The sequence below is a fragment of the Pagrus major genome, chromosome 24 (genome assembly GCF_040436345.1).
Source record: "Pagrus major chromosome 24, Pma_NU_1.0".
In the NCBI taxonomy this organism is placed as follows: domain Eukaryota; kingdom Metazoa; phylum Chordata; class Actinopteri; order Spariformes; family Sparidae; genus Pagrus; species Pagrus major.
The window spans coordinates 15,910,663-15,930,035 of record NC_133238.1 but is presented as its reverse complement, the minus strand read 5'-3'; the positions used below and the strand labels follow the sequence as shown (position 1 = coordinate 15,930,035).

Genomic DNA, 19,373 nt, shown 5'->3' with positions numbered 1-19,373 from the left:
TGGTTGATTGCTGTAGCTGTCAGTTTTAGTCCTTGAGTTCATAGCTACGTGCTTTATTTGTTAACTGCTATCAAGGAATATGACTCTGCTTTGTAGTATGTGTGAGAGAAGACGCCGCGAGATTTGTGGACTTCTACGTGGTGTCGCTGATAATGTAGCGGGCAGAATATTGCCAGGGCTGAATTTTTGTCCCAGTCCACCCCTGGAAGTGGACAGTTTCACAGGGAGTTTGTCCACATTGTAATTACGGTTCAAAGTAAAGCTCAGACCACCAAAGCCAGAGAATATACAGTGGGGAATAAAACTCCACATTGAGACAGCAGGTTTTTTACAAAGTGCTCAGCCCAATGGATCTTAAAAGTATTGTTTAGTGTGTTAAAGTCCAAAAAGTTGAGCCCACGGATTCATAATTATTCATAACAACACTTTTTTTGATATAACGTGCACGATTTTTCCAGATGAAGTGAAAAAGCATCCTATCAGCATCTTTCCAGATGTTACTGTCCAGCTGTAAAGAGAGAGCTGCGTATGTGAGCCCAGATTTCCCCTCAGCCTTGGTCAGGAGCACTCTGCCTTTTAGAGACAAGTCCCTTTGCAGCCACTCATTCAAGTTGTTCTGAGTGTTTTTAACGATTGGAGAGAAGTTTAAAACACATGAAACAAGTCAGAGTGTTTCAGGTGGAGTGTCGAGTACATTTGATCATATTTTACTGTCCATTTACAACTTTGTTCACAATGACTCTTTACAATTAAAGCTACAGACGAGTCCTGGGTTTCTTTTGGGAATAATTTGAACGATGTAATAAAAGCTGTGAGTGAACTATGAACCTTGTGTCTGGTGTCCTTCATATGTTGCATCCTCCAGCCCCTTCTGAGCCTCAGCTCTGACTTTTATGAACGGAGGCTGTAACACTCGCACAGAAACATTATGAAAGCAGCTAATTCAACATCCTGCTGCACGACTGCTGACTCAGACCAGAAGGAGACGCACGTTACGCCGGTTTTAAAGTCTTTACAGCGGCTGCCTGTTAAAGTCCTTCTGTGAGTCACCAGCTTCATGCTGACGACTGTCAAATACAACAAGTGCAGAACAAAGTGAAGTGATGTCTCAGTTTTAATGTGCAGAACAGAATCATTGATGACGAGGAAACCATCAATCTTTACAATCAGTTTGAATCATTTTGTACAAAGTTCACTGATGAATTTATTACAAGAAGCTGAAAGATTGATGTGACTGTGATCCTGTACAAACTCAACTGTTCAGCACTGACAATGTTTCTGTGACAGGAGGAGACTCTGCAGACTAAACACCACACAGACACACTGAGGAGGAACCAGGACTGGACCAGAACCCAAATCCAGGATAAAGAGGTTCAGTGAATGTGGTGCTGAAGGTGTGGAGGTGGATCAGTGAGTCAGAGGAGACTCTGTAGAAGGACAGAGTGCCAGCAGGACAGTCCACATACACTGCTACTCTACCAGAGGAGGAGGAGGAGGAGGAGGAGGAGGAGGAGGAGGAGGAGGAGATGTCTGTTCTTCTGTTATTGTGCCAGACACAGTAACCATCATCATCATCATCATCATCACACCACAGACTCCAGGACTGATCATTATATCCAAACACACAGTCTTTAATGTCTCCTCTCCTTCTGATTCTTCTGTAACTCACTGATATAGAAACTTCTCCTCTCCACTCGACCTCCCAGTAACAGCGACCAGTCAGACCAGTTCTACACAGCAGCTGAGACCAGGAGTCAAACCTCTCTGGATGACGAGGATATGACTGATCCTCTCTCACATGTCTCATCTTCCTGTTGTTGTCAGACAGTTTGATCTTTCTGCCGACTGTGTTTGTGTCGACTGTGATTTCACAGGAATCTGATGGAGAGAAAAAGACACAACACAGCTGCAGTTATTAATGTATCATCAGTGTGGTGATGACATCACAGATGTGACTGAGTGATGTCACAGTGTGAAGCTGAATCAAAGTAAAAACACACTCACACTTCCTCAGACCTGGTGTCAACCATCGGACTCCAGCAGGCTCCACCCTGAAAGGAGGAGGGGGGTCAGAGCAGCACATCCTCTTTCAGCATGCAAACATGGACATGACATGACTCATACACAGAAACACAACATGTCCATCAGGCTGCTTCTCCCTGTTTCCCTGAACCTCTTCACCTCTGCCACTCTCCTCACACACTGAGACTGAGCCACAGGATGTTGGTGTGTGTGAAAGAGGACGACAACATGTGAGGACACACACAAACCTCTTTTTGGATTTATGACTTCATCTTTATGTTATTGGATGTTGCTGCTGTTTCCTGTGGGCTACCTGACGCTTGCTGTCTGATCCAATGTCAGCTTGTGCTTATGTTTGTATATTACAGGACTTTTGGATTTGGATGTCAGAACTTTTGAGGTCAGATTCCTGTTTGAAGCTTCCAGGGCTTTTCTGAATCTCAGCTGCACAGTCTGCTTTTTGTTCTCGCTGTGTTTCTGCTGCTTTGTTTCACTGTGCAAAGAAACAAATACAGTTTATACGTAATAAATCATCAGAAAACGTTGGACGTTGGTTCCCGACCTCTGCCACAAAACCAAGTGACAGAGACTCCCAGACTGTTTCCCTCCAGAAGCTCACAAGTGTCACTGAAGCTGTTTGTGGTAGAAACAGCATCATTTCATGTGTTCATGTTCATGTTACTATAGTTTGGTGCTGGATTGATATCTGATGGATGTTACAGCAGTAATAGTTACTGTGAGGAGAACTTCATGTCATGTTTGATGCCATTAAAACACAACAAATGACAGAAAATGTCTCTTAGTGTGAAATCTGCTGTGGTAAACATGATGTGTCCAGATGTGACAGAGGAACATCTGACTATGAAGCCAGGAATCTGTCTTTCTTTCTGTCTGTCTTGTGGTCCACATGTCTCCAGAACCGTTCATCCAGTCTACTTTATACTTGGCAGGTTTGTTGCTGAGGACTCACAGAAGTGCAGCGTTGACTTTGAATTCAATGTTAGAAGTTTTTAGGGCTGCGACAACCAAGGGCGTAGGTTTGGTCTCAGCTTTGGTAGTGACATTACCAGGGGTGGACTGGGACAAAAATTCAGCTCTGGCATTTTCTGTCCAGACCAGCCCACTATATTATCAGCGGACACCACGAAGAAGTCCACAAATCTCGTGGCGTCCTTTCTCACACATACTACAAAGGAGAGTCATATTCCTTGATAGCAGTTAACAAATAAAGCACGTAGCTATGAACTCAAGGACTAAAACTGACAGCTATAGCAATCAACCAATCAATCTTTGTTCATTATAGTGTCAAATCACAACAGAAGTTATGTTATGACCAGGGGTGGGACGAGACTAACGGGAAGAACCCAAAACCAGAGACGGGGTGGAGTTTTTCTCACATCATTACTTACATTTGCACAACAGTTGGTGCATTTCTCAAAACAATTAGTACAAACTGCAAAACCTTGTTGATAACCTGCAAAAGCATGTCACATGCTCAAAATAGAGGTCATTCCTCAAAACCAAGTATTCCTATCAATGAAAGTGTGTGTGTCATAAAAAAAAGTCCTGACACCATCATTTATGAACAAGGTAGTCAAATGGCTTTGTCGTGTTTTCATTAGGACACTTTACTAGTGTTTCCCAATGCAAAAAAGCCAGATCTTTGTGACCTGAAAATGCTCAAGACTATACACTAACACTATACACAGCCATTTGAAAACTACAGTAAAAGTAACACATTTACACACAAATTATACCTATTAGATAGTTATCACCTCAGTAAACAATAAATGAATTGAAAGATTACAATAAATTCAATGGTAAATATTGCAAATTAAATTTATTATTTGCTATAGGTTTACTTGTGTTTTGTATCTGTTTACAGCTCATCAGGCCACGTGAATGTTTACTGTTGCTATGGCAACAAGAGACCGCTGACGTTAGCATCTGTTAGCTAGCTTAGCTAAATCATCTGAACAATAATAACCCATAATATCACAATTCGGCGTATTTGAACAAAATCAACCACAACTACCAACAGTCACAGCCCTTTAACTCTGGGCTGATGTGCTGCCACATGTTAGATTGTCAAAGTTAGAAAATAACGACTTCAGTCCCTGAGGAGCTACGTTAGCATTAGCGGCAGCTACGTTAGCATTAGCGGCAGCTGCGTTCATCAGTATGCAGTTAGTGAGGTCGCATCACATTCAATGTAAAAACGTTTTTTTACTTTGTTTTGGACGTGTCTCAAACATTTAGCCGAGCCAGCCCCAGGCTGACGGTACTGACCCTGTCAGCCTCCACTCGCTCATCATCGTCAGGTCCTCCTCCCTCGTCTCCCGGCGCAGCAGCACCTGTGGCTGCTGGCGGGTCGGTGTCACTGGTCCCGGCACCAAAAAGCTCCGTCAACTTCGCACATTTAGCAGCCTCCACCTCCAGAGACTTCAACTTTTTAATCGCTGTTTCTCAGCTGTTTCTTCCTCTTATCCATTTCAAGTAGCGGACACAGTTTGGAAGATGCTCACTACTACCACTCACTAACGTTACTACTGGCTCAGCAGCAGACAAATATTGGTAGTGACTATTTTGCAATCCTCGAACATTGGTTGTGACATGTCACGACCATCTATATAGAAACCTACGCCCATGGCGACAACTGACCCATTAAATCCATTATAAAAACAGCTGCCGACCAGTTTCACGGTGGATTAGTCGGTTGACGTTACGATGCAGGCGCTGTGGCACGGAGCGAGCTGCCTCACTTCATAGTCAAAGACGGTCGAGCCGAAGATACGTCAGGAAAACACATCCAGTGCAGCAGTTCTGGTCTCCTGCGGTGGGGAGCAGTAAGCCAGCCAATGGCGCCTCGCGTAGCTCAGGTGATGAAACAGGAAGCTACTCGGAGTCGCGCCGTCTCCTTTCTGAATGGGCTCCGTTAGCATTTGCAATATAGCGGAGGCCACGGAGGCAACGGGACCTACAAACGTTACAGAAGAGAAAAGTGTACGAGCCAAGTCATCAAAAGTGTGGCAGCACTTTATATTAAAGTGTTCAAAGAAAACAGCTACAAGATGTGCAGAGCTGCTCTCACATGGCGCGGTAGCACCACATCACTGAGCAGCTGAAGAGAAAGCACGTCGGAGCCACTACGGGTGAAGGAGACTCGGCACGGTAACTTAGTGAACCTTTCAAACCCAGAACCTGTCTACACTGATCCGTAGTGTCTGTCCCTTTAATCACTGATTGTTCAGTGTTTTAATGAGCAGCAGTGTTTGTTTGTTGGACAGGCTGACTGACAAAAGTTTGGACAGGATGAACTTTTGGAGCTGATGAACTTCATCCATTAGTAAACCTGTTGTTCCTGCAAACACAAGATTAGGGCCCGGCTACATCACAGCTTTCAATTTAAAAAGCAGCGTTTAAGACAGAAACACCTTCCACCTGTGCTCTCAGGTTTGTGATGGATCACTGTCGCCCCCTGCTGGGTAATTAGCTGAAGTACGCTCAGAGACACTGGAGTACATAAGAGGAGTTTTTACAATATTTCATGTCATAGTAAGAGATCGTCTGAAGTCAAGTCTTTATTTCTGCACAATAGAAACGTGAGCATATCTGTTCTGTTCAAATATATATTACATGTCCTTTTTATTCTCAGTGCATGGCTCAGGCTGCATTCACAATGTCCAGTTATTGTTTTATTTCATTTCCTAAATTCAAAACTGTCTTTATTGGCACCATGTAACACAAACATGTGGCCAAAGCAAGCGCACAAACATTGAGAAGATAAAGAAGAAGAACATTCTGGTGTAAAGACTAGTACAGTAGATCAAAACACAACAGAGACAGAACTATAACCAAAGCTGACAATAACAGCACAACACTAAATAATAAGTGTCGTCACATATAACATGAACAACTCTCAGCTGACTGTCACTCACTGTCGCTCAGTTTGTGGCAGCAGAACATAGACTGCTGCTGGATCACAGCTCTTTGGGTTCTCCCCTAGTAGGACTGTTCGTGTTTCTTCATCCACTGGCTCAACAAACCCTTTGTAATCTATTACATGTTGAACATGTGTTTCTCTAATGTGTTGATACTTTTCACATGTTGTGAGGAAGTGCTGCTCTGTTGTTGTTGTGTTTTATTGTACAGGCCTGATCTGTATTTGCCCTTTACATCAGCACATATTACCTCAAACAACAAGGCAGTTACTGAGTTCACTGAGCTTCATGTGAATTGTGCTACTCTGCATACTGATATTATATAATATTGTGTCTCTCACTTCACAAAGAAACAAGTCAACATGGCGACTACGTTGTGAGGAAGGATGCCCCATGACACCACAGCCAGCAGCTGCTCTGACTGATGCTATCCTCAGTATGCTGCTAACACACATGAGGCCACTATCAATGGTGGAGGATGAAGGAGTGCTATGTGCACTTTAGAAAACAAACTATATTTTACTTTTGCATTCTTCATGTAACAAACATTTTAGAGGTGTGAATCTTCACCGGCCTCACGATTCGATTACGATTCAGCTGTCGACGATTCTCGATGCATCTCAGTGTTCGTCATCCTCGATGATCTATATCACTGCACACGGCTACTTTTCATCATTTAAATCCCCCTTTTATTCTGAAAGTCCTTCCAATGATCAGACTACAGCAGGCTACAAAATAAAAGCTGCATCTTTTCAGTAATCAAACAAAACATGTCTCCATCTGCAGCGTCTTTCACTTGTGTCTACAATAATATAGTTTTCACATGGCAGCTTTAAGATGAAACATTTACTGACTCTGCTGCACACACCTCTCTCAGAGTTGGACAGCAGAGTTGACAGCACCTCCTCAGATCTCGGCTGATCAGCTGGGCTGCTGTAACAGTTATTATTTACGGCTGCAGACGTTAGCTTCAGCTGAAAATGGCCGACGTGATTAGTGATTGTTGTGAGGCAGAAGTCTCGTCCAGTTCCTGCTTCACAGCAAGTTCATAAAATCTGACGTGTCCCGAGATGTCCGTTTAAAAAATACTCTTTTTAATCCCTCTCAGATGATCTCTGCCTCCCTCCAACATCCCTCCTACATCAGTAACGTCAGTCAGAAGTCCTCCCACAGTTCAAAACATGGGAGCAACGTCACAACGTAACTTTATTGTCCAGCTGAGGCCGAACAATCAACAATCAACATGAGCTGCAGACTCTGGATTCTGCTCTGTCTCTACATCGTGATGCATCTTATAATGGAGACATTTCCACACCTCTAATACATTTATGTTGCTTTTACAGTTTGAAGTTGTTTGAAAGTGAACTGCCCTTTGCCCTATAATTAATTATATTGTTAATTAATTTAATAAAAATATAAATAAATCAGCTTTTGTCTTTTCATGTGATTAATGGGTTAAGAAAATAGTTGTTAGTTGCAGCCCTATAATTAGTGCCAACAAACACTACTCTGTGTTGTGTTGGTAGGAGTGAGTCTCTCCAGTATGTGACACAGCTACGAGCACGTTGCTGCAGTCACAGTAAAGTGCACACTGTTATTACTGTAGTCGGCCATAAAGTGTGTGGATGGACTCAGTTAGTAACTGAAACCATGTGTGTTGTTTGCTGCCACACAAGAGAAATTAAAAGTCCATTCATGCAACGTTGTCACGCCATCTTCCTGCATTTAACACTTCCTATAAATCCTTCACAATAAAGGTCCTGCATTATGTAGTTATTTGAAAGCTTTTATTGTGAAGCATCAAAATCAGGAAACACTGGATTTCCACCAGCAGAACCTGAACACGACTCCAGAACAGCTGAAGTGAAGCTGAGTCAGCAGCTACGAGCCAGGCTGAAGTACATTACAACAGCATTAAACCAGAGGTCCACCAGCTACTGTAGAGAGCTGCAGCTCTGCACAGGTCACATATCATGTTAATCAATGGAGCAGATGATTGATCACTGAATGTTTTCTTTTCTTTTGTCATTTGATTTTGCTGACGGTGCAAAACACTGAAGCTTTCCTGCTCCTGCAGGCTGTTATAATGAGAACTACCCAAAACAGCCCAAACTCAGCTGGAGCAGCAGTTTCCTCATGACAGGAGCCAAGACGGCACCACTGACCCATCTGAAATTAACCTATGCGCTGCTGCTGTTATGGTGATGTGACGGGAATGTTCCACCTCGTGTCATCTAACGTTGTTATTGGACTGTTTTATATCTTCTGTTCACTTTAAACTGATGCCACAGACAGTTGTTACAGTCTGTAAATGGTTTCACACTGAGGCACAGATACACTTGTCAGTGATGATCTAGAATGCAGTTACTCCAGTGTTGATAAAGATCCATGTCAGAACCATTTTAAGTTCAAAGTCAATCACTTTGGCAGAAACACTGATTCTCCAGTTCAGGGAAAGACTTTCTATGACATTCAGTGATTAAATTCATTTGTGTCACAGAAATCTTTTGAATTTGAGGTTCAGTATTTTCTGATCAGACATCTGACACAGAGGGTCTATTGTTATTATTAATATCATAACACAGCGGTGACGTGGTGGAAATTAGATTTAATGTTAATGTTTTGATAACCCTCTGCAATCAGTGTGGAGTGTGAAGGAGTTTGAAAGACGGTTCATCAAGCAGCAAAACCAGAGGCCAACAAATCAAACAGGCACATTTTGAACAGGCACTAAACTAGTCTGAAAAAAGAGGTGTAACTTTAGTGTTTGTGCAAAGACTCTCCTGGTCTTCTTCTCATCTTCCTCTCTTCACTTGTAACTCTTGGCTTCGTGCCATGCTGCCTTTTCTCCTGAACTGAACTGAACAACTGGAGGTGGAGTAAACGAAGCAGACCTCCTGACACTGAACCATCTACACTCGAGATACAGAGTCTCACACTGACTGTCTGTGGCTGCAGCAGGACTCTTCATACCTGAGAGTGTCCAGTCTCCAGCCTGGATCCTCCAGTCGAGCAGACAGCAGCTTCTCTCCTGAGTCTCCTGGATGATTGTAGTTCAGGTCCAGCTCTTTCAGATGGGAGGGGTTGGAGTCCAGAGCTGAGGCCAGAGAAGTACAGCCTTCCTCTGTGATCAGACAGCCTGACAGCCTGCAGACACACAAAACAACACACATCACAGATCAGCTGAGGGTCCTGATGATTCAGTGCACATCTGTGTTTAAGGGTTTAACGTTTATTATATTTATCATCTTAATTTCACTAATTTACTTATCAGCACTAAACCCAGAGTATAACTGAAGATGACGGAAATGCCATTAGTTTTGCAAATACTTGGTCATGAACCAACATATTGTACAGATTAAAATGATGACCTGATAATGGAGGATCACCAAAGTAATTACAGTTCATCCTGAGGGGAGCACGAATGTCAAAAACCTCATGGCAATCCATCCAATGGTTGTTAAGATCAGTAAGTCGGGACCAAAGTGCAGAATAGACTTATAGACCCACATTTTATATACTGTATATAAATAGATTAGTGGTGTCATTGGTTTTGTATTGTTACTTTGATGAGTGAAGGATCTGTTAAGTTGCCAGACTGTGAACACTATCAGAACATCACACTCCTGTCCACACAGGTCATCTCGCCTGTGTTTTGGCTGTGTTACTACCTCTGTTGGAGGATCAGAGGTGGAATGAAACTGTCCCCCCATTCCACCTTTGTAACTTTCACACCTACAGAAGCTAAAGCACGCTCACCTCCCTCACCACCTGCTGACCAACTTCCATCGGTCAGTGATAGAAAGCCTCCTGACCTACTGCTGCACGGTGTTGTTCTCCAGCTGCACAACACAGGACAGGAAGGACCTGCAGCGGGTGGTGAGGGCAGCGGAGCGTGTCATCAGGACGACACTACCCCCTCTCAGAGACATTTACATTGGCCGACTCCAAAAGAAGGCCAGCTGTATTGTTAAGGACCCCACTCACCCCGGATGTTACCTGTTCTCCCCCCTTCCCTCTGGGAAGAGATATAGATCCATCAGATCTAGAACAAACAGACTGATGAACAGTTTCTTCCCACAGGCAGTGAAATGCACAACCCTCCCTTCACCCCTCACTCTCTAAAGACTTCACACCAGTGCAATAACCCTCCACTACCACCCCTCACACACATACTCACTTGTGTACATATTATCTACATACTTGAATCTTGTGTCTATTTATCTTGTTGTATATATTTTATTATTTTTATCTATTTTGTTATACTTGTTGATATTTGATATTTATTTGTCAAACTAAGAGCTGCTATCTATGTTTCGTTGTTTTTGAAACAATGACAATAAACATCTATTTTATTCTACAGCGAGGTGGAATATCAGCACAACATTCCCGCCTTGAAAAGGCAGTGTGAATGGGGCTTCAGTCTCTCTCTCTCTCAACCCAACCAGTTGAGATGGATGGCGGCCCACCACTGAGTCCGGTTCTGCTCGAGCTTTCTGCCTGTTAAAAGGTATTTTTCTTCTCGCCACTGTGTCAAGTGATTGTTCATAGGGGAAATGTTGGGTTTCTTCAATGAATTGAATAATATTAAGAGTATGATCAAGACCTGCTCCAATTGTAAAGTTACATGAAATAATGAAATAATGTAATGTATCCTGACCTGAGAGTTTCAAGGACACAGTGTGAACTCTTCAGTTCAGCAGAAAGTAGCTTCACTCCTGAATCCTGCAGGTTGTTGTTACTCAGGTCCAGCTCTCTCAGACTAGAGGACTGGGAGCTGAGAACTGAGGACAGAGCTTCACAGCTTCTCTCTGAGAGGTGACAGACACTCAATCTGGAACGTGAACAGTAAAAAAGACATTTACAGTATTTATAATATCATTGTAGCACATGTGAACTTCCTTTCTGTTTTACTCTAATATGTCGGAGATATGAAAAATCAACAAGACCAAATCTGGACTAAACAGACATGAAACAAGAAAAAGTGGCATTGTTTCAAAACACAAGAGTTCTGACGAGAGAGAGAATTTAATTCAAACGTTAAAGAAATAACAAATAACTTGAGACAAACTATGAACTATCTGACCTGAGAGTTTCAAGTCTACATTGTGGACTCTCCAGTTCAACAGACAGCTCCTTCACTCCTGAATCCTGCAGGTTGTTGTTACTCAGGTCCAGCTCTCTCAGACTAGAGGACTGGGAGCTGAGAACTGAGGACAGAGCTTCACAGCTTCTCTCTGAGAGGTCACAGCTACTTAGTCTGGAGAGAAAAAAAAAGAAGACAGATAACATGGTAAATGTTGAGTTTTGGTGATACAGTATCAGGTTTTCCCAACTTTTCTTCTGGGGACGCATTAAAAAAGAGAAAAGTATTTATCTATTTATTTAAAGGAAAAAGGTATTTATTGGCCTTTTCATGGCTTTATATTAGGAGGATTATTTATATAGGACAGCTCACAGATATGACAGGAAATGGGGATGAGAGAGGGGGGATGACACGCAGCAAAGGACCAGAGGTCGAACTTGAAACCTGGGCCGCTGCAGTGAGGACAAAGCCTCTGTACATGGGACACATGCTCTACCAACTGAGCTGCACCGCAGGGGGTCCCACATTTTAAAAATGATAACACTGCGACCCAATTCACAATAGGCCTAATCAACTTGAAAAGAGCAGATCTGTGCATAAATTAACACTCCAAACTATTTATCCACATCCACTTATATTCTGCTGAATACACCAGCCATTTCAAAGAGATACTTCATTAAATAACTACTGTGTTCACCAAAAACATATATGTTACAAATACATTATGAATGAGATCATCTCAATGCAGTTTTCAAAGAGAGACAGAGTGGTCAGGTTTCCTGAAGCTATGAGTTGTAATGTCACATAAACTATGCTGGAATGTGGTTCAATGCTTCTTAGTGTCTAAATATTTTGGCACATGATCACTGTAAGTCCTACAAGCAAGTGGGTGTTCTGCTGTGAATCAGTGAAATGATGAACTCAGTCAGGATGTGTGTCTAAGTGCGACGCTGTCCATCTCACTGAGATGGAGCAGAGATGGACTGATAGACAGACAGATGGAACATGTCACTTCATAGGGTTTCTTGGCCTGCTGCTTTCTGTGGTTGTAAATAAAACATTGGGCCTGAAGTCCATTTCTCCCCACCATTGTAGCAGTCCACAGGATGGACCCACCAGAGTAGGACCGTCTCTGTGCTCGAGACCTCCTGATTTACAAATCAAGCACTGGATACCAACAGCTGCCCCAATGTGGCTCAAAGGTGTACTGCAGATAGAGATCTTAAATTAAAGACTATGAACGAAAGTCTGCAAATATATTTGGCAGCCCAAATAAAATCCTAAACAAACAGACTGTTGTATATAATCTCTTGCTCCATTGCTGTTCAGTTCTAAACATGTTGTCAACGTGACAATAAATGAAGATTGAACTGAGAATGAGCAGACATCCAGGAATCAAAGTCATATGATATCAGACATAAATGAGGTTCTCCATCCTCATTGTTCATGTTGTGCAGGAGCTGAATTAATGAAAGGTATATTGAAAGAAAACAAGTTTGATGGCAAAGAAATCTACCAGAAATATATAAATGATTTCACAACAAACAGTAACATGATCTGACCTCAAACTTTCCAGATTGCAGTGTGAACTCTCCAGTCCAACAGACAGCTGCTTCACTCCTGAATCCTGCAGGTTGTTGTTACTCAGGTCCAGCTCTCTCAGACTAGAGGACTGGGAGCTGAGAACTGAGGACAGAGCTTCACAGCTTCTCTCTGAGAGGTTACAGCCACTCAGTCTGGATAAAGAATAATGAGCAGAACAAGAACATTATTTCTATTTGGGTCAATAACAGCACATTTACTGCATTCTGAAAAAACTTCTCCACACTTACAGAGCTTTGTTGGAGGCTTTGACCACTGGCAGCAGCCTCAGAAGAGCCTCCTCTGAAGCAGAGTATTTCTTCAGGTCAAACACGTCCAGATCTTTTTCTGATGACAGTAAGATGAAGACCAGAGCTGACCACTGAGCAGGAGACAGTTTCTCTGTGGAGAGACTTCCTGATCTCAGGTACCATTGGATCTCCTCCACAAGAGAATGATCGTTCAGTTCATTCAGACAGTGGAACAGATTGATGCTTCTCTCTGCAGGCAGAGTCTCTTCAAACTTATTCTTGATGTAACCGACTGTTTCCTGATTGGTCTGTGAGCTACTTCCTGTCTGTGTCTGCAGACCTCGCAGGAGAGTCCGATTGGCCTGCAGTGAAAGACCCAGGAGGAAGCGGAGGAACAAGTCCAGGTGTCCATTTGGACTCTGTAAGGCCTCGTCCACAGCACTCTGGTAGAAACGTGTCTTTGCAGATTGATTGGCTGCTGTTTTTTCCTCTGACATCAGATTGACTCCAGAGTTGATGAATGTTAGATGGACATGAAGAGCAGCCAGAAACTCCTGAACACTCAGATGGACGAAGCAGAACACCTTGTCCTGGTACAGTCCACTCTCCTCTTTAAAGATCTGTGTGAACACTCCTGAGTACACTGAGGCTGCTCTGATATCGATGCCACACTCTGTCAGGTCTGATTCATAGAAGATCAGGTTGCCGCTCTGCAGCTGCTCAAAAGCCAGTTTTCCCAGAGACTCAATCATCTTCCTGCTCTCTGGAGTCCAGTGTGGATCTGTCTCAGCTCCTCCATCATACTTGACGTTCTTCACTTTGGACTGAACCACCAGGAAGTGGATGTACATCTCAGTCAGGGTCTTGGGCAGCTCTCCTCCCTCTCTGGTCTTCAACACATCCTCCAGAACTGTAGCAGTGATCCAGCAGAAGACTGGGATGTGGCACATGATGTGGAGGCTTCGTGATGTCTTGATGTGGGAGATGATTCTGCTGGCCTGCTGCTCATCTCTGAATCTCTTCCTGAAGTACTCCTCCTTCTGTGGGTCATTGAACCCTCTGACCTCTGTCACCATGTCAACACGCCCAGGAGGGATCTGATTGGCTGCTGCAGGTCGTGTGGTTATCCAGAGGCGAGCAGAGGGAAGCAGGTTTCCCCTGATGAGGTTTGTCAGCAGCACATCCACTGAGGTGGATTTTGTGGCATCAGTCAGGATCTCAGTTTTGTGGAAGTCCAGAGGAAGTCGACACTCATCCAGACCGTCAAAGATGAACACAACCTGGAACTCTTCAAAGCTGCAGATTTCTTTGGTTTCAGTGAAGAAGTGATGAACAAGCTCCACCAAGCTGAACTTTTTCTCTTTCAGCACATTCAGTTCTCTGAAAGTGAATGGAAATGTGAACTGTATGTCCTGGTTGGCTTTGTCTTCAGCCCAGTCCAGAGTGAACTTCTGTGTTAAGACTGTTTTCCCGATGCCAGCCACTCCCTTTGTCATCACTGTTCTGATTGGTTCATCTCTTCCAGGTGAGGCTTCAAAGATGTCTTCTTGTCTGATTGTTGTTTCTGGTCTGTCTGGTTTCCTGGATGCTGCTTCAATCTGTCTGACCTCATGTTCATCATTGACCTCTGCAGTCCCTCCCTCTGTGATGTAGAGCTCTGTGTAGATCTGATTCAGAAGGGTTGGGTTTCCTGCTTTAGCGATCCCCTCAAACACACACTGGAACTTCTTCTGAAGGTTAGATTTGAGTTCACGTCGACAAACTGCAGAACGACTTTCTGAATAAACACACAACAAACAAGTTCATTAAGTTACTTATGAAGAAAATAAGACAATTTCCTTCCCCTAAAGATTGCATCTATAAACAGATTTTCCATCATCATCATCATCAGACTTCAGTAAACGTCTCATTGATCCATCATGTTACATCTTTAGAGAAATCCTCTTACTGCTCTGCAGACAGTCAGCCAGCTCCTCCTGCTTCATTCTCCTCAGGAAGTGAAGTGTGATCTTCAGAAACGCCTCTCTGCTGCTCCTCCTCTGCTCTTCATCCTCACCATCCAACACCTCCTCATCCTCCCTCTGACTCTCTAAGCATTCTGGGTAATCTGAACTCAGAACCTTCTGGACCTTCTTCAGCTCGTTCTTCACAAAAGTCACAATGTTCTCCTCCAGCAGCTGGAACAGAATATTATGTGAATGAGAACATTTAACATCATGGAGCCAAACATCAGATCCCTGTTGGACAGATTCACCACTGGTCTGTAAAGTGCAGCATGGAGATTATTGTGAACAGACTGGATGTAAAAGTAGTTGTTGTTCATGTACAGACCATAAATATGGAGTCCAGGTGTGTTTGATGCTGCTGGGCAGACGGACCTCTGGGAACCTCTGAGCTCTCCTGGTCGACTCTGTGGAGGAATCATGAAGAATCAGCCACATCATGTCTGTCCACTCAGAGACAAACACAAGCTGAAGGTCCTTTGAGTTAAAGTGTTGATGACATCATTGAATCAGATAGTTTCCCCTGACATCAAAGTGTTGGTGGTGCTGCTGATCCCACTGTGAACCAACAGTCAGTCAGTTTACTGGGTTGGTTCAGCAGCTTGTCTGGTTTAGTCCCTCCAGCTCTTGACCCCTAAAATACTGTGAACAGCAACACGCAGCTAACACAAGCTAGTTGGATGCTAACTGTCCAGTGCAGTCTCACTATCTCGCATGTGCAAGATACATATAGATGAACGCATCTATATGAAATGGACTAAAAGAGCATGAGTCGTGTTGTAGCCAATGATTTATGTATTACATAAAGAGATGTTTTGTGATGAGATTTAAATATAAATGTATTCATATTCTGGTAATGGCTTATAATAGCAGTCAGTATGAATCAAGTCATACATATGTATAAGATCAGTTTCAGTTTTTTACTATTTACTCTCAGCTATTCCAGCCCAAAGCTGATGTGTTACTATAAACTTTAACATGTAAGTCATAAGACAGTATGTAAAACATGCTGGAGTACTACCTCAAAGAAGCCAATATGCGTGTAAAAGTATTAAATAGGCTCTATCATAAGAGTAAGCACAACTACAAGCCAAGAATACTTAAACTTTCTGTATAAGGCAAGAATACTTAATTATACTTTTTTAAAGTATATCTTAATCAAAAGATTAAGTACAAGTATAGGCCAAATATACTTTTTTGTATACTTATATAAGATAAGCCAAGTATACTTAAGTATAATTTTGTACATAAAAAGTATACTCATATACTCAAAGCATACTTTCTTATTTTTTAGTTTAAAAGAAGTATACTAATAGCACACTTGAATAAACTTCTTTTTCGTAAGGGCATGTCCGCACTTTTAGTCCATTTCATATAGATGTGTTCATCTATATGTATCTCGCACGTGTGAGTTAAAAAAACCCACATCCATCTCACCTCAAGGGCTCCGTATACCTGTATACTGAACATGTAAGGAGTAGTTAACGTTTATAATCATCAGAGAACGTTACAGACGTTGTTTTTGGTTCCTGTCTGTTTCCTGAATATATTTGTACGTGTGTGAATGTGTAAATGAGAGACATTAACTTATAGCACTTTGTAGCAGGAGCTTTATAAAGTTCACTCCATTCACTTGTATTAGTTCACAGGGCAGAGCTGCCACCTCCAATATGGCAGCGACCTCGACGTATTGCAGCAGCGGGCCAATCCGCTCAATGAGGCGTCTCTGTATATATGTCTATGCTTCTCCCTCCATTTCATGGCGGGTGGCAACCAGCCAGCGTTAAGGTAAATTACCACTATGTTACGTGCTCAAAAAACATAGGTGCTGATTGGCCGAAGAGGAGTCCTGTGTATCTGCGCTCGATTGCTCTTCCTATAATCCATAATCAGCGCGCATAAAGACCACTCTCTGCACGCTCGCACGAAAAACAGCGACTGGACTTGCATAGTTCTCGATCCACAATTCTCAAACAAATTCTGCCGCGGATTGGCTCTGACCTGGAGACAGTAGGCGTTTAAAGTGACCAATCAGAAGGGAAGGGGGGTTGCGGGGCCGTCTATTCAATGCCTTCCCCCAGAGTGCCAAAACTCAGCCAAGGCGAGCGAGTAGAAGGCGCAGCGAGTGACGGCGAGCGTGTACACAGAGACGGCGAGCGCGCAGACAGTGGTCTTTATGTGCGCTGGTTATGGTAGATTGGTTTTATCTACGCAGATTTTGGCGCTGAAATGACGCCACAGATTTGCAACAGGAAAAGGAACTTTGTTTGGACATTGAACTTGTGTTGCCTGCGTACAATACGAGCCCACGGTGCAGCAGCAGCAGCAGCTCTTTGATTTGCATTTTGAAGTTTGATTGAGATTTTTTGACAAATGGCCACGATGGACACGTCTCAACTTCTGTTGTCACATGACTGAAGACCAGGAAATGATGACTTGATGGAGGAACATAGTGGAGTCACAATTATCCTTTGTTAGCAGCTAGCATCTGTTAGTCTGAATAAAATCACTGTGTTACACTCAACCAGTCATCAGACAAACATTAAACTGGACTCAAGAGGTGAAGACTGGTTCTACTGGGCAGCTTCACATGTGACAATATAAATGTACGTAAAGAAGAACGATGCTGAAAAAAACAAGTTTAAACAAATTTCTCTGAATAAACAACATAAAACAGTCATATTTACATGTTATTAACAGCTCACCTCTTTACAGCAGGAGGTTTTTCTTCTTTAAACTCAACGAGACGACCTATTGACCGGTCACTCCTGAAGGACACACAGCTGGGCTCAGGTCCATGTTCAGGTCCAGTAGAGGCTGGTCTCCTGTTGGACAGAGAAGAAGACCACTAGAGATGTTAATTGACTTTCTAGTCTTCAGACACAGAAGCTTGTGTCCATAAAATAGTGGAAAACATGAGGAATAAACCTCAGAGAATATTGGACCAAACTAATTCAATAAAGTGAAATGAAGAGTTGAAGACTGGTTCTGTTGGGCCGCTTTCTAAAGTGACAATATAAATTTAAGTGAAGAAGAACGAAGCTGAAAATAAACATCAGGTTTCAAAAAACATCTTTCTCCACAGTTAAAGCACGAATCAGTCACATATTAATGTTATTAACAGCTCACCTCTTTACAGCAGGAGATTTTTCTTCTTTAAACTCAACGAGACGACCTATTGACCGGTCACTCTTGAAGGACACGCAGCTGGGCTCAGGTCCATGTTCAGGTCCAGTAGAGGCTGGTCTCCTTTTGGACAGAGACGAAGAGAGGAAGACCACCAGAGAAGTTAATTCAGACACAGAAGCTGCTGGAGAAACTAGCAGCGATCAACAAGAAAAGGATCAACACACCAGAGTTCAGTAAACATGAAGCTGAATGATTTCAGTCTGTGGATCCTGAATTCACTCTGACAGAAAACAAACTTTACTGTTGGTACATCAGACTAACAAGTCTTTGGAGGATCTCCACTTGTTCTGTGTAGCTCAGACTTCTGAAGCTTCATATTATCCTCAGCTGAACTTTATAAAGTATTTTTACACAGAACAAGGACTGTGAAGTTTGTCCTCCATCATCACTCTGAGGACATGAAGACCATCAGGACAACTGGTCAGACTGGATTTAATGAGGACAAACATCAACAGAGAGCAACATGAGGACAACTCACTGTCTGTCTGATGAACGTCGCTGTTTAACATTAATAATATCGTCCTTGTGATCGGGACTAGCAGGAACAGCTCACCTCTTAACAGCAGGAGGTTGTTGTCCTTTAAAATCAACGAGACAACCTATTGACCGGTCACTCTTGAAGGACACACAGCTGGGCTCAGGTCCATGTTCAGGTCCAGGTCCAGGTCCAGTAGAGGCTGGTCTCCTGTTGGACAGAGAAGACGACCACCAGAGATGTTAATTGACTTTCTAGTCTTCAGACACAGAAGCTTGTGTCCATAAAATAGTGGAAAACATGAGGAATAAACCTCAGAGAATATTGGACCAAACTAATTCAATGAAGTGAAATGAAGAGTTGAAGACTGGTTCTGTTGGGCCGCTTTCTAAAGTGACAATAGAAATTTAAGTGAAGAAGAACGAAGCTGAAAATAAACATCAGGTTTCAAAAAACATCTTTCTCCACAGTTAAAGCAGGAATCAGTCACATATTAATGTTATTAACAGCTCACCTCTTTACAGCAGGAGGTTGTTGTCCTTTGAAATTAATGGGACAACCCATTGACCAGTCACTCTTGAAGGACACACAGCTGGGCTCAGGTCCAGGTCCAGGTCCAGCTTCAGGTCCAGGTTCAGGTCCAGGTTCAGGTTCAGGTCCAGGTCCAGGTCCAGGCTCAGGTCCAGGTCCAGGTCCAGTGGTTTTAGAGGGAGGGCCTCCCTCCTCTCTGTCCTCACACTGATTCATGCTGCTCAGCTCACACACACTTTCATCTGGAGAGGAAACACAAATCATTCATCTGCACATCAACTGAAATCAGCCTTT

The 19,373-nt window shown here is 43.0% G+C and overlaps 1 protein-coding gene across 1 annotated transcript; it reads right to left on the bottom strand.

Annotated features, from left to right (window-relative positions):
- Positions 1 to 1,096: 1,096 nt before the first annotated feature.
- Positions 1,097 to 19,112, bottom strand: LOC141020479 (uncharacterized). Its single transcript, XM_073495567.1, has 12 exons — positions 19,063 to 19,112; positions 18,627 to 18,758; positions 17,590 to 17,709; positions 15,213 to 15,291; positions 14,830 to 15,058; positions 12,882 to 14,658; positions 12,612 to 12,785; positions 11,050 to 11,223; positions 10,624 to 10,797; positions 8,937 to 9,110; positions 2,005 to 2,051; positions 1,097 to 1,878 (listed from the first exon to the last, which is right to left on the bottom strand). The coding sequence occupies exons 1-12, from the start codon at positions 19,110 to 19,112 to the stop codon at positions 1,304 to 1,306; spliced, it is 3,705 nt and encodes a 1,234-aa protein (XP_073351668.1). The 3' UTR covers positions 1,097 to 1,303.
- Positions 19,113 to 19,373: the final 261 nt, after the last annotated feature.